General features: G+C 41.9%; 2 protein-coding genes across 5 annotated transcripts in view; both read left to right on the top strand.

Annotated features, from left to right (window-relative positions):
* The first annotated feature begins 2,952 nt into the window (after nt 1–2,952).
* Nucleotides 2,953–6,052, top strand: LOC5510819 (40S ribosomal protein S23). Its single transcript, XM_001631213.3, has 3 exons — nt 2,953–3,049; nt 3,176–3,335; nt 5,742–6,052. The coding sequence occupies exons 1-3, from the start codon at nt 3,046–3,048 to the stop codon at nt 6,007–6,009; spliced, it is 432 nt and encodes a 143-aa protein (XP_001631263.1). The 5' UTR covers nt 2,953–3,045; the 3' UTR covers nt 6,010–6,052.
* A 122-nt stretch (nt 6,053–6,174) lies between these two features.
* LOC5510818 overlaps nt 6,175–15,734 on the top strand; it is a 28,626-nt gene continuing 19,066 nt past the window's right edge. Inside the window, exons 1-11 of one of the 4 annotated variants that reach the window (XM_048722352.1) lie at nt 6,175–6,614; nt 8,257–8,554; nt 9,014–9,204; nt 9,920–10,127; nt 10,454–10,781; nt 11,457–11,624; nt 11,952–12,112; nt 12,594–12,876; nt 13,111–13,207; nt 14,552–14,773; nt 15,391–15,555. In XM_048722352.1, the coding sequence (XP_048578309.1) occupies nt 8,299–8,554; nt 9,014–9,204; nt 9,920–10,127; nt 10,454–10,781; nt 11,457–11,624; nt 11,952–12,112; nt 12,594–12,876; nt 13,111–13,207; nt 14,552–14,773; nt 15,391–15,555 (2,079 nt within the window). In that variant the 5' untranslated portion in view covers nt 6,175–6,614; nt 8,257–8,298. Of the gene's footprint in view, nt 7,572–8,036; nt 8,555–9,013; nt 9,205–9,919; nt 10,128–10,453; nt 10,782–11,456; nt 11,625–11,951; nt 12,113–12,593; nt 12,877–13,110; nt 13,208–14,551; nt 14,774–15,390; nt 15,556–15,734 lie in introns of all 4 variants that reach the window. The other 3 variants (XM_048722350.1, XM_048722349.1, XM_048722351.1) reach the window with 3 other exon arrangements.

The following is a 15,734-nucleotide window of genomic DNA, read 5'->3' as shown; positions in this document are numbered from 1 at the left end:
GAAAGTGTAGACGAGTTTTAATCAGTTAGGTAAGAGGGGGCTGGGCAACTTCAAAAAGTCCACCCCCCCCCCCCCCATAATGGGTCAATTCACTAACCCGCCCACCCTAGCATTTCGAGATGTTCGTATAAATACTCTTATTCTCATTCATATTTGCTCGCAATTTTAAAAGGTAAAACATATCTGCGCATTAAGTTTGCGCATGATTATTTCAATATATCAAGCGGAGGATCAAGACAAGCCATAACGATTCTCGTGTGGATGACTTAATCCCGTCTTTCCTGCCAAAAGTTGTTGAAGCCCCCCCCCCCCCCCCCCCCCTTCAAAGTAATGTTTTTTTCACCTTATTCCTTCTGAACATAACCATTAAAAGGATGGAATCCTGAAAGCTAAAATACTTTTACCTATCTATAATTTTTATATCCCCCCTTATAATCATTTATTTATAAGCATTTATCGCACGTAGAAAATTTCATCTTATTTTAGGCATAAATATTTCTATACGCAGCTTTTGTTGTGAAGCGGTAATTTTTGATCCGTCCTCACAAGTCTTCGAATAAGTTTCTTCTTTGAATTCATCATCACTGCCATCCAAGTCACCTTCCGTGCTATCAGAGTCTACGTACATTTTTGGAGATGCTCTTGAGAATAGAGCCCCTTCCTCGATAATCTTTGGCCGTTTTTCCCCCGGTTTTATATGATTTCCTGGATAACCATGGCGTGCATGTGAAGCTCTAAAGGCCTCTTCCAAAGTCTTGTGAAATAATTCTTTTGACGCTTTGCTGTATTCCTCTCCCCTTGGTCGTTTCTCGCCTCGTTTCCATGATAGCTCCGGACTGTTCTGTTCTGTGCGTTCTAGAGGTACAGATACTAGATTTGTTGATGTTGTAGCAAGTCTGGGTAAAGTCAAAGCTTTCGTATTAAGCTCTCTTTCTCTTAACTTCTTTCTTGCGCTAAATGTTGACTCTTGTGCGTGCTTCCCTCTTGTTGCCGCCAAACCGGTTTTTCTACTGAGTGAACATCTGTAAGGAGTCGAATCCTGTAGAATGTTTGTTGAAATACTCTCCCGTAGTTTGGTATCTAAATACAGTCTAAGCTGCTTTAGAGAAGCTTCTTCCCTCACTTTGTCCCGAGCTTGTAATCGTATGCTGACTCGACTGGTGCTCAAACTACATTTGTTGCTATCCCTTTCCATTTTGAAGGCACCCATCAAAATCCAATAAACAAAGAATCCATTCGACAGGGTGTAAAATACAAACAAGTTCACCGAGGAACTCTGAACCCGCGAGTCTATAAACAACACTGAAGTATAATGTTAACAGAAGGCAATCTCATTTGAACTTGATTCTTGAATCTTGAAGTTTTCACACCTCGTATAACGAGAAAGAACATTCAATTTTGACACCTTTAGATCCTGTCAAATCTTTCAATCTTCTTTGCGTAGCCTGTCTTGGACGTGTTTGAAGATTAATACTTTCTCTGACAACGTTTATCTTTGGCAAGCTCTTGCTTTTTCAGCTAATACTTTGTGTTTTATAAAGACATCTTCTTCTTCGCCTGTCTTTTTGTTTTTCGCGTGCACACATCCCTAACAACTCCACGCTACGTAGCACATTTTTGCCTCAAGGCGAAAAACAAACACTGGAATGAGTCTGATCCTCATCACGCTAAATTTTTGGGAGCTTTTATGGCCTGACCTCTTGACCAGTGGAATGTAAGCACAGCGTGACGGCAAACGTCACGAGGTCATTTCGTTGATTACGGCCAACAAATCTGTTGATAAGGTGCTAACAATTTTTCAACCTCCCGCGACATAAGTCAACATAAATATTGACATGGGATGTTTTTTTTCCACCAACAGAGTAAATTAAAGTGAAAATCACCACAGCTTGGTTAATGGAACCTTAATAACAAAGCAAATCCTTCAGTGATTTTTTAATTACCATTTATAATATTGACAAAGCTGTTTATGCGTAAATAAATAAAACAGTCTTTTCAATGTTTGAATACTCGTTAACAAAAACAAAAGAGCCAGGATCAATCAAGCAGGGAACAAAAACACGATTGTAGAAGGCTATAAAATATAACCGCGCGTATCTTCAATAAGACATGATCGTTTTGCTTTGTCGCATCCGACCAAAGTTATCAGGTTATGACTTGTTTTCCGTCGGTCACGAACAATTAACCATGGACATGGACGCTAGCACAAAGAACAGTCTACTTGGCTCGTCCGAAAAGAAGAGACGACGGCGACGGAGACGGCAGCAAGAACCGTGCGCGCGCTCACGCATATATTAAAACGACGGTTGACGTTCCTGACGGCGCGCGTAAAAAACACGCCGTTATTTTGCATTTCGTGAGGGCGCGCCATTTTTTTATGATGGTCGCCGTCGTCTTTGCGTTGTGCAAATAGTATTGATAGTATAGTATTGAATAGTATTGATGTATATTTTTTTAAATAATCTCGTGGCCTGTCCTCTCCCTAGCTGTGTCGTTCCGACAAATCGATCCACTCGGAGGCACTCACATAGCTTCCAACAATTGCACTCAAATAGTCTTTCCTCTAATTATTCTTTTTTCCCTAGAACAATAAGAACATGGAATTTACTTCCCAATATTATTGTAAACATAACTGATCCGGAGTCCTTTAAAACAGCAGCTTTGCCAGCCATCAGGCAAATTGGCAGGCACCGACCGTACCCTCCCAGTATTAACGTACGCTAATAAATATACTCCACAATCCACACCCTTCCAAAACCCGACTACAAATGGGTGACTGGTTTCAAGGAGCGTAAGTACACGCTAAGGGCTAGTATCTCTTTCGATGCCTTTTCACATGTCAATAGTTTAATGTATTGTTTTCAATATGGCATATACACCAAATATTGGTTGGTATGCTAAGAAAGTTTTATAAGCGTCCAATCTTTGTTTGTATGCTGCCTTGAGGGTATACCTGAGAGTTTGTCATCCGTGGAAGACTAGGCCTGGAAGTCTAGGGAGCGCGCTGCATGCTGGACTGGCCTCTTTGGAAGACAACATCTCAAAATGGGTACGAACGCACGTGTGCCGTAGAAATCTCTTGAAATTCGCACTAAAATAACCCTAATAAACCAATCAGACTCCATATTTAGGTAGTTAAACCTCGGTTTGATCTAATTGTTGTGTAATTTTGAAGGTAAACCCCGTGGTCTTCGTACAGCCCGCAAACTCCGATCGCACAGACGAGACCAGAAATGGCACGATAAAGCGTACAAAAAGGCTCACTTGGGAACTGCTCTGAAAGCTAACCCTTTCGGAGGCGCCTCTCACGCCAAGGGAATCGTCCTCGAGAAAGTGTGAGTAACATTTGGGGAAAAAAGCTTGGCTTGATCTCTAGAACTATTATAATTTGTGAGATAGTTTGTAGTTGTTTGTATATTTGTGGAATGGAGTTAGAGTTAGACTTTAATTTTGGCAAACATTTCTTGTGTTTCCGGTATAGAAACTTTCTGGAAGATTCAAAAGTGTCGGATAAGTTGCTTTTTGTTGTCATGAGAGTTTGCCATTTGAGGAGTCTCATGACTTCTTAGTGCAAGTCCCCTAATCAGGGTCGGATACAGGGGGGGGGGGGGGGGGTTGAATTGGTGGATATCCAGCCCCCTTTTTGAGTAAAAAAAATTTGAAATGTCACTTTGTTTGAAGAAAATCAATGTCTGAGGGAGGGGAGGTACTGTCCATGTGGCTTTGCCTGCTTGCCTTTGCTGGCGCGACAAATCCAATTCAGCATGAAGTATTTAAAGATCTATGTAGTGACCTACTAAGGACCACTGTATCAGTAATAAGCCATCTATCAGGCCATCATCCACCCCCGATTTTGAAATCCTGGATCCGCCCCTGCTATTGCAGTGGTGCTAGAATAAAAAGGACTTATTGGGTCCTATAGTCAGCTTTATAGAAAATCAAAAATACAAGAAAATTTTAAGAATTTGAAATGATGGAAGTGGAAAGGCCTTGGCAATCAGATATGTTTATACAAGTATCCCTTATAAGCAGAAATAACTGCATTATTACCATCTATCCTGGCCAGAATCACAAATTGGTATCTATCTTCTTACTAGTACGCTGGCGGCCAGAATATGGTTTTCTTTGTTAATGCACAGATGGTAATAATGTAGTTATTTCTGGCTGCGACACAGGTGATTTACATGCCTGTCCTGCTGACAGAAGTGAAGCCCTTGGCAACAATTTAAGGACTTCAATTCTACAGTGATATGACAATATAAAGTGGCTCAATCAAGTAAGATTTGCACTTTGAGGCGGAAGTTAGTTTATCCGTATCTACATCAGCCGCTTTTTGGGATTTTGATGCAGGTTTTTGGATCATCATTTGTGGTTTCATGTTAGGCGTGTGCTCATTTTTAAAATTTAAGATACAAGGTTGACTGTACAAATCATTGTATAGCAATGGCCATCTAAAAGGAGCCATCTCAAATCGCTATAACAAAACTGGCAAGAAAATAAGGTATTTTTTTTTCGAAGCAATAAGTTTAACAAGAAGCATTAATTCTGCCGCCATGTTTGTTTTCATTCATGCCGACCACTTTGACTTAAAGCTAAAAAAATCATTCTCAAAAGTATTTTTCAATTGTAAAACAAATATCAGTTAAAAGTTAACACATACCAAAAGCTAACTTTTTGTGTTAAGCGTGGCGTTTTGGTGTTCAAGATTAAAAATTGTTCAAAAATACCTTGTCGTAAATGACTAACCTCTATCTGTAGAAGCCGGCCTTACAAAACGCAAACTTCGAACAGCAAACGTGATGGCAAGTCCTGGTCACGTGACTGCTTTAAGTTGGCAGTCAGCTATAAATCACGAAAAACCTTGATCTTAAAGTCTCTATTAATCTTTCATTATCAACCTCAAGTAAGATTTAGATGCAGGATTCTTACAAAATTTGTATTACTTTCCCTGTAACTGGTAAAAGTACTCTTTATACAAGCACTCAGCTAGAAACAAAGTTTTAAAACTTTATCTCATCATTTTGAGAAGATTTTTGATGCAAGACCTAAATGAGTGTGGGCACTGGGCTAACCAACACTTCCCAGTAGCCAAGCGTGAAAGTACCATGATGCTTGAGTTTTTTTTACCTTTGCTGAATGCTGCAGACTAAAAATAGAAACATAAAAAATTGCTTGTTTATAAATCATCAATATAATTCAACAGTAATTGGACATGATAATCCCAAGAATATGTAATTCTGTCCACTTGTCTTTTTTTTTAAATGGAAGATTTACCTAAGCATGCCTTAGGTAAGTCTTTCTTATTTGTAGAAAAAAAGATATAATCGAAACTAGTGTATTTTCACTTAAAATCGTTAATGCACGACCTCCCAAGTATCCAAAATCCCTTCCTCATTTGGAAATATTTCTTTGAAATCAAAACAAGCAATGAAAACCGCCCAAAACTTTGATTGACCACGAGCTATTCCCAAACACGACAGGGACTATGGATTCTTGAAGGTCACACAACAACAGTTTTGGTTTTAATTAAATGCAATTATTCAGGAATTACCTATTATTTTTTGTCAAGCAGCTATACTGCTTTAATTTGTGGTTTTCACTTTAAAGAATTTAAAATAATTTTAAAAGCTGTATAATTATATGTGTATGAGCCAGTAAAAAATGGTTGAATAATATAAAAAAATTCTAGACATTTGGTAATGTTCATTCCTAGATTAGAATTCCATCTCTCTTTTTTTTAGTGGAGTTGAAGCCAAACAGCCCAACTCTGCTATCAGGAAGTGTGTACGTGTACAGCTTATCAAGAACGGCAAAAAGATCACAGCATTCGTCCCTAACGACGGCTGCTTGAACTACATTGAAGAGAACGACGAGGTACTCATCTCTGGATTTGGTCGCCGTGGCCATGCTGTTGGTGACATCCCTGGAGTTCGATTTAAGGTGGTGAAGGTTGCTAATGTCTCTCTGCTCGCACTGTTCAAGGAAAAGAAGGAGAGACCACGATCTTAAGTTGGAAATATGTTCAGCTAAATAAATGAACTTTTGATCTCTTGGTCTGTTGTTTCTCTTTCTTTTTAGGAGGGAGGGGGAAGGGGTGCAAAATAATACTACCAAGCAGACCGGCTTGGCTTGCAAATAGCTGAGAGACTGGCTTGGCTTGTTAGTAACTGACAGAATTGCTTGGCTTGTCAGTAATTGAAAAACCGCCTTGGCTTGTCAGTAATTGAAAAACCGCCTTGGCTTGTCAGTAAATTGGTAGAGCAGCTTTTGAGCAAAAAGATAACCTTTTAGAATGTGAGCATTACAGTTCATGTTAACACAAACCCCAAAACCTATAAACGCAATGTAGTGTTGTTTCTACTGATTGGCTGTTGATGTTTACTGTCTATCAAATAGAACGTTCCTTATCCTAATTGGCTAGCTTTCTAAACTATTGGTCTGGCTTGGCTTTTGATTATCCCTAGAGTTCAATGAAATGATGGTAATTCCAAAACTTCACACAGTCAGTGGTGGTACCCAAGCTTTCCAACAGTGCTTAGCGGTTCATCTCTAATCCCTCGTCGCTGTTTTTCAATACAGCATGTTGGGAGAGTGCCTTACGACATCATCAATAGGTACATTTGACAATTAGATATAAGATTTAAACACCACAAAATCGTGACCCTTTGTGAAAATTCTGAGCGAAACACATGTTTCTGTTAACAAACTTGTCGAGATTTGTTAGGGAGTCAGAACCAAGACTACCCTGGGTACCAGATCTTCCAGACTTCTCTCGCCCATTGACGCTCAGCCAACAAAATGCCGACAAAGGCCGCTGGGTTCACAAGAACCGGGTTGTGCGCGCGCCCTTTTTTCCCTGCCCTTAGACCACGTTTCCGTTTTCGTTTGAAAACGCAAGCTTTTATTAAGGTTACGAGTACGAGTATCGTCAACACGTAAACGCGAAAACGATGACCGAAAACGAAACGATTTGAGAACGATATCCAGAGTAAAACAATTTGAAAACTATACCCTTTTGGGGACGGACGAAAAAGGAACCTTTCGAAAACGATGGTGTGATAACTCAGGTCCAGTCCACTTGGCGCGCGAGTACGCATGTGCTGTAGAACTTGTTGTCGTTTTCGTATCGTTGCTGCGTTTTCGGGGGGACGGGTCGTATCAAAATTAAAACTCTTAGTGTGGACGCGGATCTTTTTGTAAACGAACCAAAAAGGTTGCGTTTTTAAACGAAAACGGATACGTGGGGACAAGGTCTAGCCAACACGTCTGTCACGTCACGTGTTCGATTGATTGTTCGATTTGGAATTAGAACAGTCAGTTATCAGTTTTTCTGTACGCGCGCAGCATTTCATCTAACGTAACAATTGAATCACCAAACGCACGTGAAATCTTGAGAAAAATAGAAGATTTAGACGTTGAAATGGGCTGAACAGAGACCAAGGATCGGAATGCCTATGTTCTATAAACCCAAGATTAAACCATGGACGGAAGAGAAGGTTCTAGTTCAGGAAAAGCTCGAATGTGCAAAGGAGACAGCGAGTATCACGATCCCATACGGCTTACAGCTACAGGTTAGTAGACATCGAGACTACGACAAGAACCTTTCAAACAGGCTCTACTGAAGGCACTGAAGTGAGCACTGAAGTCCCGGATATACGTAAGATGCTAACATGCTGCGAGTGATTCTGCAAAAGACAACATTTCACAACAATGGAACCCTTTACTTTCACAATTCAACCACAGAAACAAAGATGGCCACAATTCAGACACTTTTTTACGCTCTGATTCAGCCGCAATTCAATCGCTCACCGAAAAATATGCAAGTGCCTAGGATTCACATGACGCCATTTTCGAAAAAGAAGCCTAATTGCTTTGGAAAACTTCAATTGCTGTGGAAAATCTTAATTCTGCGGGGGGGGGGGGGGGGGGGGGTTATTCCATCATTACTACTTCTTGTCAATCTGCACGGTGGTGACGCTAGCGGAGAAGGAATGAACGAAACTGTTCCTTTACGTTTTCCTCTCCGTTTTATTCAGATAACGTCAACCCTCGGGAACTGGAACATCGCAACAACTTGGAACAATGACGTTTATTGAATTTGCTTTATTCAAAATAAAAAGTGGATTCTTCGCGCATTTGAACCTTTTGTTTGATATTTGATTGATGGTCGGCTCCAACTCGACTCGAGACAAAAACGTAAATCATCCTTATAAGAACTAGTTTGTTATTAGATTGTAAAGCACACTATTTTACCAGGAATCCCTGTGGAACTCTGACAGCCTCAGACTTGCGATTCGCATGTGCCTTGGCTCTTCGGTCGAGACATTCGTCTCCCATCACGGGGTGGGTAAAAACAATCACATCAACGTCTGGACCTTGGCCAAGGACAATAAGACGGGAGAGATGGAAGAGAATCTGAGTAGTCTCACCACCCCTTTAAGGTTTGAGCGTCTGCTGTTTATCAACAAGCGGTGGTCGTTCGTTGGGTTCTGTAATGATCTTACGTTAAGCGTACTCACCACCAAGTTTGCTGTCGTTTCGTCAACATTCACAGGTATGATTATATCTTCTCTTGTCCTGATATCTTCGTTTACAGAAATAGTTTTCATATGCAAAATATTTAGTGATTATTTAATAAAAAGAGACCATTTTATGTCGATCAAGGGCGGGATGGGGGTGCGTGCACACGGCTGTCATGTGTTTTATATTTTTTTATTTATTTTAGTTGTTGCTGTTCATCATTGTCTTCTACTTTTTCCATGCCATTGTTGTTTGTCTATGTGCTTCTTTGTTGTGGTCGCTTCTTCCATTCTTATTTTTTTGCTGTTCTTTTTGTATTTCTTTCTCGTCTTGTTGTTGCTCTTCTTCATTATATCTCTATAATCACATTAATTATTAACATCATCATAATCATCACCATCATAACTTGATGTTCTCACTTTTCTTGATGTTGTTATTGTTCTTCTTCAATATCATCATCATCATCATCTTTATTTTCTTCTTGTTTTTGTAGGTCGCACCGTGTTGTGTATGCTCTACAACGAAAACGCCGACGAACTTGTGACGGGTATCGCCGGTGCGATCATGACGTGGACTTTTCCAATCAAGCAAACCGACCCGCTTGTTCCTGGGCGGATTTACAACTGCTCCTTTACACCCGACGACTGGGTTCACTCCCTCAAGTTTGACTCCATATCAAGACAGGTAAATGGTAATCAAGACAGGTATATGGTAATCAAGACAGGTATATGGTAATCAAGACAGGTATATGGTAATCAAGACAGGTATATGGTAATCAAGACAGGTATATGGTAATCAAGACAGGTATATGGTAATCAAGACAGGTATATGGTAATCAAGACAGGTATATGGTAATCAAGACAGGTATATGGTAATCAAGACAGGTAAATGGTAATCAAGACAGGTATATGGTAATCTTTTATTGGGTGATTCCAGGAAAGATACCCGCAAAATACATCTATTGTATGATTCCAAAAAAGATGTTCCATAATGCACCTTTTATTGTGTGTCTCCAAAAAGATACCGCAGAAGGTCGCATGGAGGGGGTTTTGAATGTGTTTTATGTAACGTCTCTTTTACTAAATTGTTTAAAGTATAAAGTTTTGTCATTATACCCTTTTAATTCCGGGTCGCAAAGTATCAATTTTCATTGGCTAAATTAAGTAATGATGATTGAGACACCTAGATTTCTGAGCGAAAACCGGCTACCTCACAATCTTACCCTGAAAGTTATTTCAGCCGACCCAGATCCTCGAGGCATCCGCGGACATGCTGAAAATCCAGCCCAGTCCCTCACGCTCGTTTCGGGTTTCCTGTGGTTCTTGCCTTATAGCCAAACACTGGAAACCCTAACAGAGTGCCAGGGACCGGGTTAGTGAAAACTTTGTTTGTCTCTCAGATTATTGCCGTGAGTAATGTGCGAATTGCGATCATCGCAGAGAAAGACTATCACGTCCGGACCTGCTTCGACAAGAAAAGCGATTTCCCCTTCACTACATGTGTGTTCTACCATCCAGCAAGCTACTTCATAACCGGAGACAAAAATGGGACCATCAGGGCGTGGAGTACGAGTCTGGATAGTTACCCTCTTGTCACGCAATTCCTAGGTAAGTCACGCAATCAGTTACCTTGACGATAGATAGTTACCTCTTGTCACCCAAATCATGGGTAACTCACGCAATTCAAGAATTTGTCATATACAGTTAATTTATGATTGGGATAGTTTTGATTACCGTCGTGACGATTACTATAATGATGATGTTTATAGTGAAGATGAAGATGATAATTGTATGTTGAATAAGATGGTTATGATGATGATGATGATGATGAGGAGGAGGAGAAGGAGGAGGAGGAAGAGGATGGTGGTGGTGGTGATGCCGATTATGATTATGATGACGATAGAGAATGGTGATGATGATTATACCTCTCCTAGGTCACTGTGATGCCATCACAAGCCTTCTTATCCACGACCGTCAACCTCTTCTTGTCTCAAGCTCTCTCGACAAAACAGTCCGTATCTGGAACTTCGATACCTTCACTCAGACCTACCGCCTCCAAACCGGCGAGGACATAGTCGACATGAGCCTGATCAGCTCCGATCAGTTGTTCTATTACTCGAGACACAACTTGAAAGTGTGGAACCTCAATCAGTTCCACAGTCTCTTTACTATGCTCAGCTCTCGCATCAAGCGCTGTTTTCGAGTAACGTCCCCCGGGTATCCCGCGAGGATCGTTGTAGAAGCCGTAGACGGGGGAATAAGGTAATGTGTTGGGGCGTCATACTCATTGACGTGGGAATGCTGTCGAAACTATTGTTTTTTTTCGAGATGATGGGGCTCCTGTGGTAAAAGAGCGCGAAAGCGAGGCTGTGACAAGTCGGAGTCTTTTTAAAGCCGTCCTTTTTAACTTTTTGTCGCCTAATGATAAGGCTTGAATAAGTAATCAATCTTGTGAAAAGAACTTGAAATGAGGTAATTTAGAAGGATGGCAAAGCTGCAAACATTTGCAAGACGGGCGTAAAGAAACAACTCTTGTCTTTCAGGTTAAAGCCGCATTGTCACCAGTTTACTTCAGGTCCGACGGAAACCTCAACCGTTAAAAGACAAAAGAATCTATAAGAATCCGAGATATATAACAGGCCATCCGTTCTAAATTATCAATCACAACCTGAAAGAAACTTCCAATAGACACACTGCTTTCAATATTTTGAAATAATTTCCCGTTTTCCGTTAAAAATCATCAGAGACTGTTATGTTATAGACTGGAAGTAAACTGGTGACAATGCGGCTTTAATATCTCCTGTAAACGGCATTCTTGTCTTTGAGGTTAATATCCTCTGTAAACGACATTCTTGTCTTTCAGGTTAATATCTCCTGTAAACGACATTCTTGTCTTTCAGGTTAATATCTCCTGTAAACGACATTCTTGTCTTTCAGGTTAATATCTCCAGTACATGGCTACGAACTCACCACAATGCTACCAATCACCACCCTGAATACCACAGAGATCGTCGGCTTTGCGCATGATCGCCGCAAAGAGAAACTCTATGTGCTGCTGAGCTCCAGAGAAGTTCTTGTCTTCGAGAGCGACAATAATCCCTGCTGGTAAGAAGATAACACGTGACGGACACGTGATACTTCTTCGTTGCACATGATGCGGTCGTTATACGTGTTTGCTGCTGCACATGGTGTGCTCCTGATACGTGCTCCGATTTTCGCGCATAGTTGTTGCACGTGGTGAACACGTGATACTTGTTATTTGCCGCACATGTATGACAAGCTATACGTATTTGTAACGCATGATATTTGTACTTCCCTGTACATGGTAATTACGCGACACATGTTTTGGAGGAAATGATGGTAGACTTGGTAGACTCATGTTATGGGCCTTTCCTTGCACGTGATAACCCCGTGTATTTTTTGTATTTCTAGCGCCCATCAGTTATGGCGAGCAGAATGCCCGGATGAAGGGGTGTGTAGCATAGCGCTGTTGAATTCAGAGTTTGCTCTGACCGAGGAAGACTTGGACCTAGAGTGTGGATTACTCTTTGCTGGGCACTACAACGGACAGATCTCGCTGCTCGACGGTTTCGGTGAGAGTTACTTTAGATGTTGTGATGATGATAATGGCGATTACAATTACTGTGACAATGATAGTGATAATGACAATGATAATTATCATTATAATTCTGATAATATTTTGACTCATTTTAAGCTCTGGTTACTCGCGTTTCTCGCTACAGGCTGAATGTGGCATTTCAATCTCTACTACTCGAGCTTATCAGATTTGATTCCAGTTCTTTCTTCTCGCTATCACTCGTTAAATCAGCTATTTGTCTTCAAACATTGTGATTCTCATCAGAATCGCATCAGTAAATAAACAAGTAAAAAAGTTTTAAATTTCTTATACATTTTCTTATGTCAGTAAAGACGACCACTTATACGTAGGCCCGCATCAAAACGCCTGCGGTGATTTAGCGAATGGAATGGATTGTTGCCTTACGTGAATCGGTATTATTCGACACCATAAGTGGACCATGATAGTTAGGAGGAGCTTATCTATGTATTTGACAGGTGTCAGTATGAAGGAAGTACAAGCTCATCAGGGACAAGTCATATTCCTCGGATCGTCACACGGACTCAGCACATCACGTGATACTATTGGATCACGTGACCATCTTTTGTCCTGCGGCACAGATTACGTCATACGGGTGTGGCAGGTGCGTCACGTGAACCAACGTGCAATAGACATCGTGTCAAAGTCCAGGATCAAGCTACTTCAGTTGCCAAGGGAACTAGAGATGACTGGGAACACCTTGTGTATGGCGATGGAGGACCACAAGGTCGTCATGTGCAGGTACTCCCCCAACTCCAGCGATGTCAGAGCAAAGCATATATGTTCTGCGATTGATTATTGGATCATCAATCCATATTGTCCCTACGTGCGGCACATTTTTGATCATAGACTGCTATTTTCCAATTGCCATTTGCCGCTTGAACTCACTGACAGCATATTTTGAAATAAGTTTATACTCAACACCCGTCATACCGCGAAATACTCGCAGCGGAGATCAATTTTGTTTATTTATAGGACGGACTTAGACTGTGGTAGCGCGTATGGAAAAAAGAAAAATTTCGAGTTCATGATGCACTCTAAGGATGAAGGGCACACGGCAGCTATCAACGGGGTATGAACATGTCCAGGAGTCAACCATGAAGCTCAATTCTAAAACATTCAGCATTACTGGCTTAGCTGTGCTGGTGCTGTCCTTACACCATGCAAAGCGCTGTGAAGTTGTTCCTTAGCATCTCCCAGGGCCGTAGCAATGGGTGGGGCACTGGGGGCACGTGCCCCCACTCCAGCCCCGGTATTGTCTTAATGCTTCTGTATCGTGCCACATTCCAATTTTTTTAGGCTTGCAACAGCTCTGAAATTGTTAGCCAACAACTTTCTCCATCTTTGCCTGAGCTCGGTGGTGCCAGCAATTTGGTTTTACGGTCAGTTGCCGTTTTGTCATCCTAGCAAAATACCAAGTGTGTGAAAGCATCCCTCTCCCTCTCCCTCTCCCTCTCCCTCTCCCTCTCCCTCTCCCTCTCCCTCTCCCTCTCCCTCTCCCTCTCCCTCTCCCTCTCCCTCTCCCTCTCCCTCTCCCTCTCCCTCTCCCTCTCCCTCTCCCTCTCCACATCTCCACATCTCCACATCTCCACATCTCCACATCTCCACATCTCCACATCTCCACATCTCCACATCTCCACATCTCCACATCTCCACATCTCCACATCTCCACATCTCCACATCTCCACATCTCCACATCTCCACATCTCCACATCTCCACATCTCCACATCTCCACATCTCCACATCTCCACATCTCCACATCTCCACATCTCCACATCTCCACATCTCCACATCTCCACATCTCCACATCTCCACATCTCCACATCTCCACATCTCCACATCTCCACATCTCCACATCTCCACATCTCCACATCTCCACATCTCCACATCTCCACATCTCCACATCTCCACATCTCCACATCTCCACATCTCCACATCTCCACATCTCCACATCTCCACATCTCCACATCTCCACATCTCCACATCTCCACATCTCCACATCTCCACATCTCCACATCTCCACATCTCCACATCTCCACATCTCCACATCTCCACATCTCCACATCTCCACATCTCCACATCTCCACATCTCCACATCTCCACATCTCCACATCTCCACATCTCCACATCTCCACATCTCCACATCTCCACATCTCCACATCTCCACATCTCCACATTTCCACATCTCCACATCTCCACATCTCCACATCTCCACATCTCCATCTCTTAGAAGGCTTTCAATTAAATTGCGTTAGTACAAAATTTTGTTTTTAAATGCTTACTCGGGATTTTGTCACCTTATGTGCCTTCCAATATTAAATAAAAACAATAACAAAAGTGTGGCTGACAAGGGCTCTTCAAGCTGCAAATCTGGACAAGGCTCACAAACATTATTTACCTTATTTTATTTTCCAGATATCAAGTTGCCCTCTTCTTGGCCTTTTCGCTACTTCTAGCGAAGACATGAGCGTCCGAATTTGGGACATGGACAACCATCTCATCAGGGAACTCAACTTTGATGATACCCTATGTGGTGTGTGTTTCCTGAACCCCAGGGGAGACCTGTTAGTAGGGTTCCAGTCTCATATCAGTCTTGTGACGCTAACTGATTACCTACCAGCACCATATCTGCTTAAGGTATTTGATATATTTGAGGAATTCGTCTTATGACACGAGAAATGCAATGTATATCCAATAATGTCTTGCAAATCGTCAAATCGTCGTAATCACCTTGACAACCTAGAAAACACCAGCCCCAGTCATTACTATGTCATCACAACATCATCATCAACACGACCACCACCGTCATCCACACCACCACCATCACCATCATCATCACTATCGTCACCATCATCATCACCACCATCACAAACACCATCATCACAACCACCATCATCACCACCATCATCACCACCATCACCACCACCACAACCACCATCACAACCACCACAACCATCATCACCACCACCACCATCATCATCACCACCATCACCACCATCATCACCACCATCACCACTATCATTACCACCACCGCCACCCTCACCACCACCATCATTACCACCACCACCATCAACACCACCACCACCATCATCATCACCATCACCACCATAACCATCACCATCACCAACATCATCATCATTATCATCACCATCACCATCACCACTATTACCACCAACACCATCACCACCATCACCATCACTATCATCATCATCGTCGTCATCATCAACAACACTGATTATTCTTTGATCGATAAGGTGGCATCTATGACTTTTAAGGATGAGCCAATAGAGAAGCACGTACAGTTTGATGATCATATCCAGTACTGGTACGACAGCCACCGTGTTCCTACCGTGCCCATGAACCTAGACAAGAGGCGCCCGATGCTCTCACCAGACATTCCTCTAGTCCCTTGGGAGGAGGTAAGGAATGTCGTACTTTTGATGGTCCTGCCTCCCCTAGACCGCCTAGATATGTATTAAAGCCGCATTGTCACCAGTTTACTTCCGGTCGATTACGTAACAATCTCCGATAATTTTTAACGGAAAACGCGAAAAATATTTCAAAATATTGAAAGCAGTGTGTCTATTGCAAGTTTCTT

Source organism: Nematostella vectensis, chromosome 15 (assembly GCF_932526225.1).
Source record: "Nematostella vectensis chromosome 15, jaNemVect1.1, whole genome shotgun sequence".
Classification (NCBI taxonomy): Eukaryota; Metazoa; Cnidaria; class Anthozoa; order Actiniaria; family Edwardsiidae; genus Nematostella; species Nematostella vectensis.
Note: the sequence above shows the minus strand (reverse complement) of the source record. Positions and strands in the feature narration are given on the sequence as shown.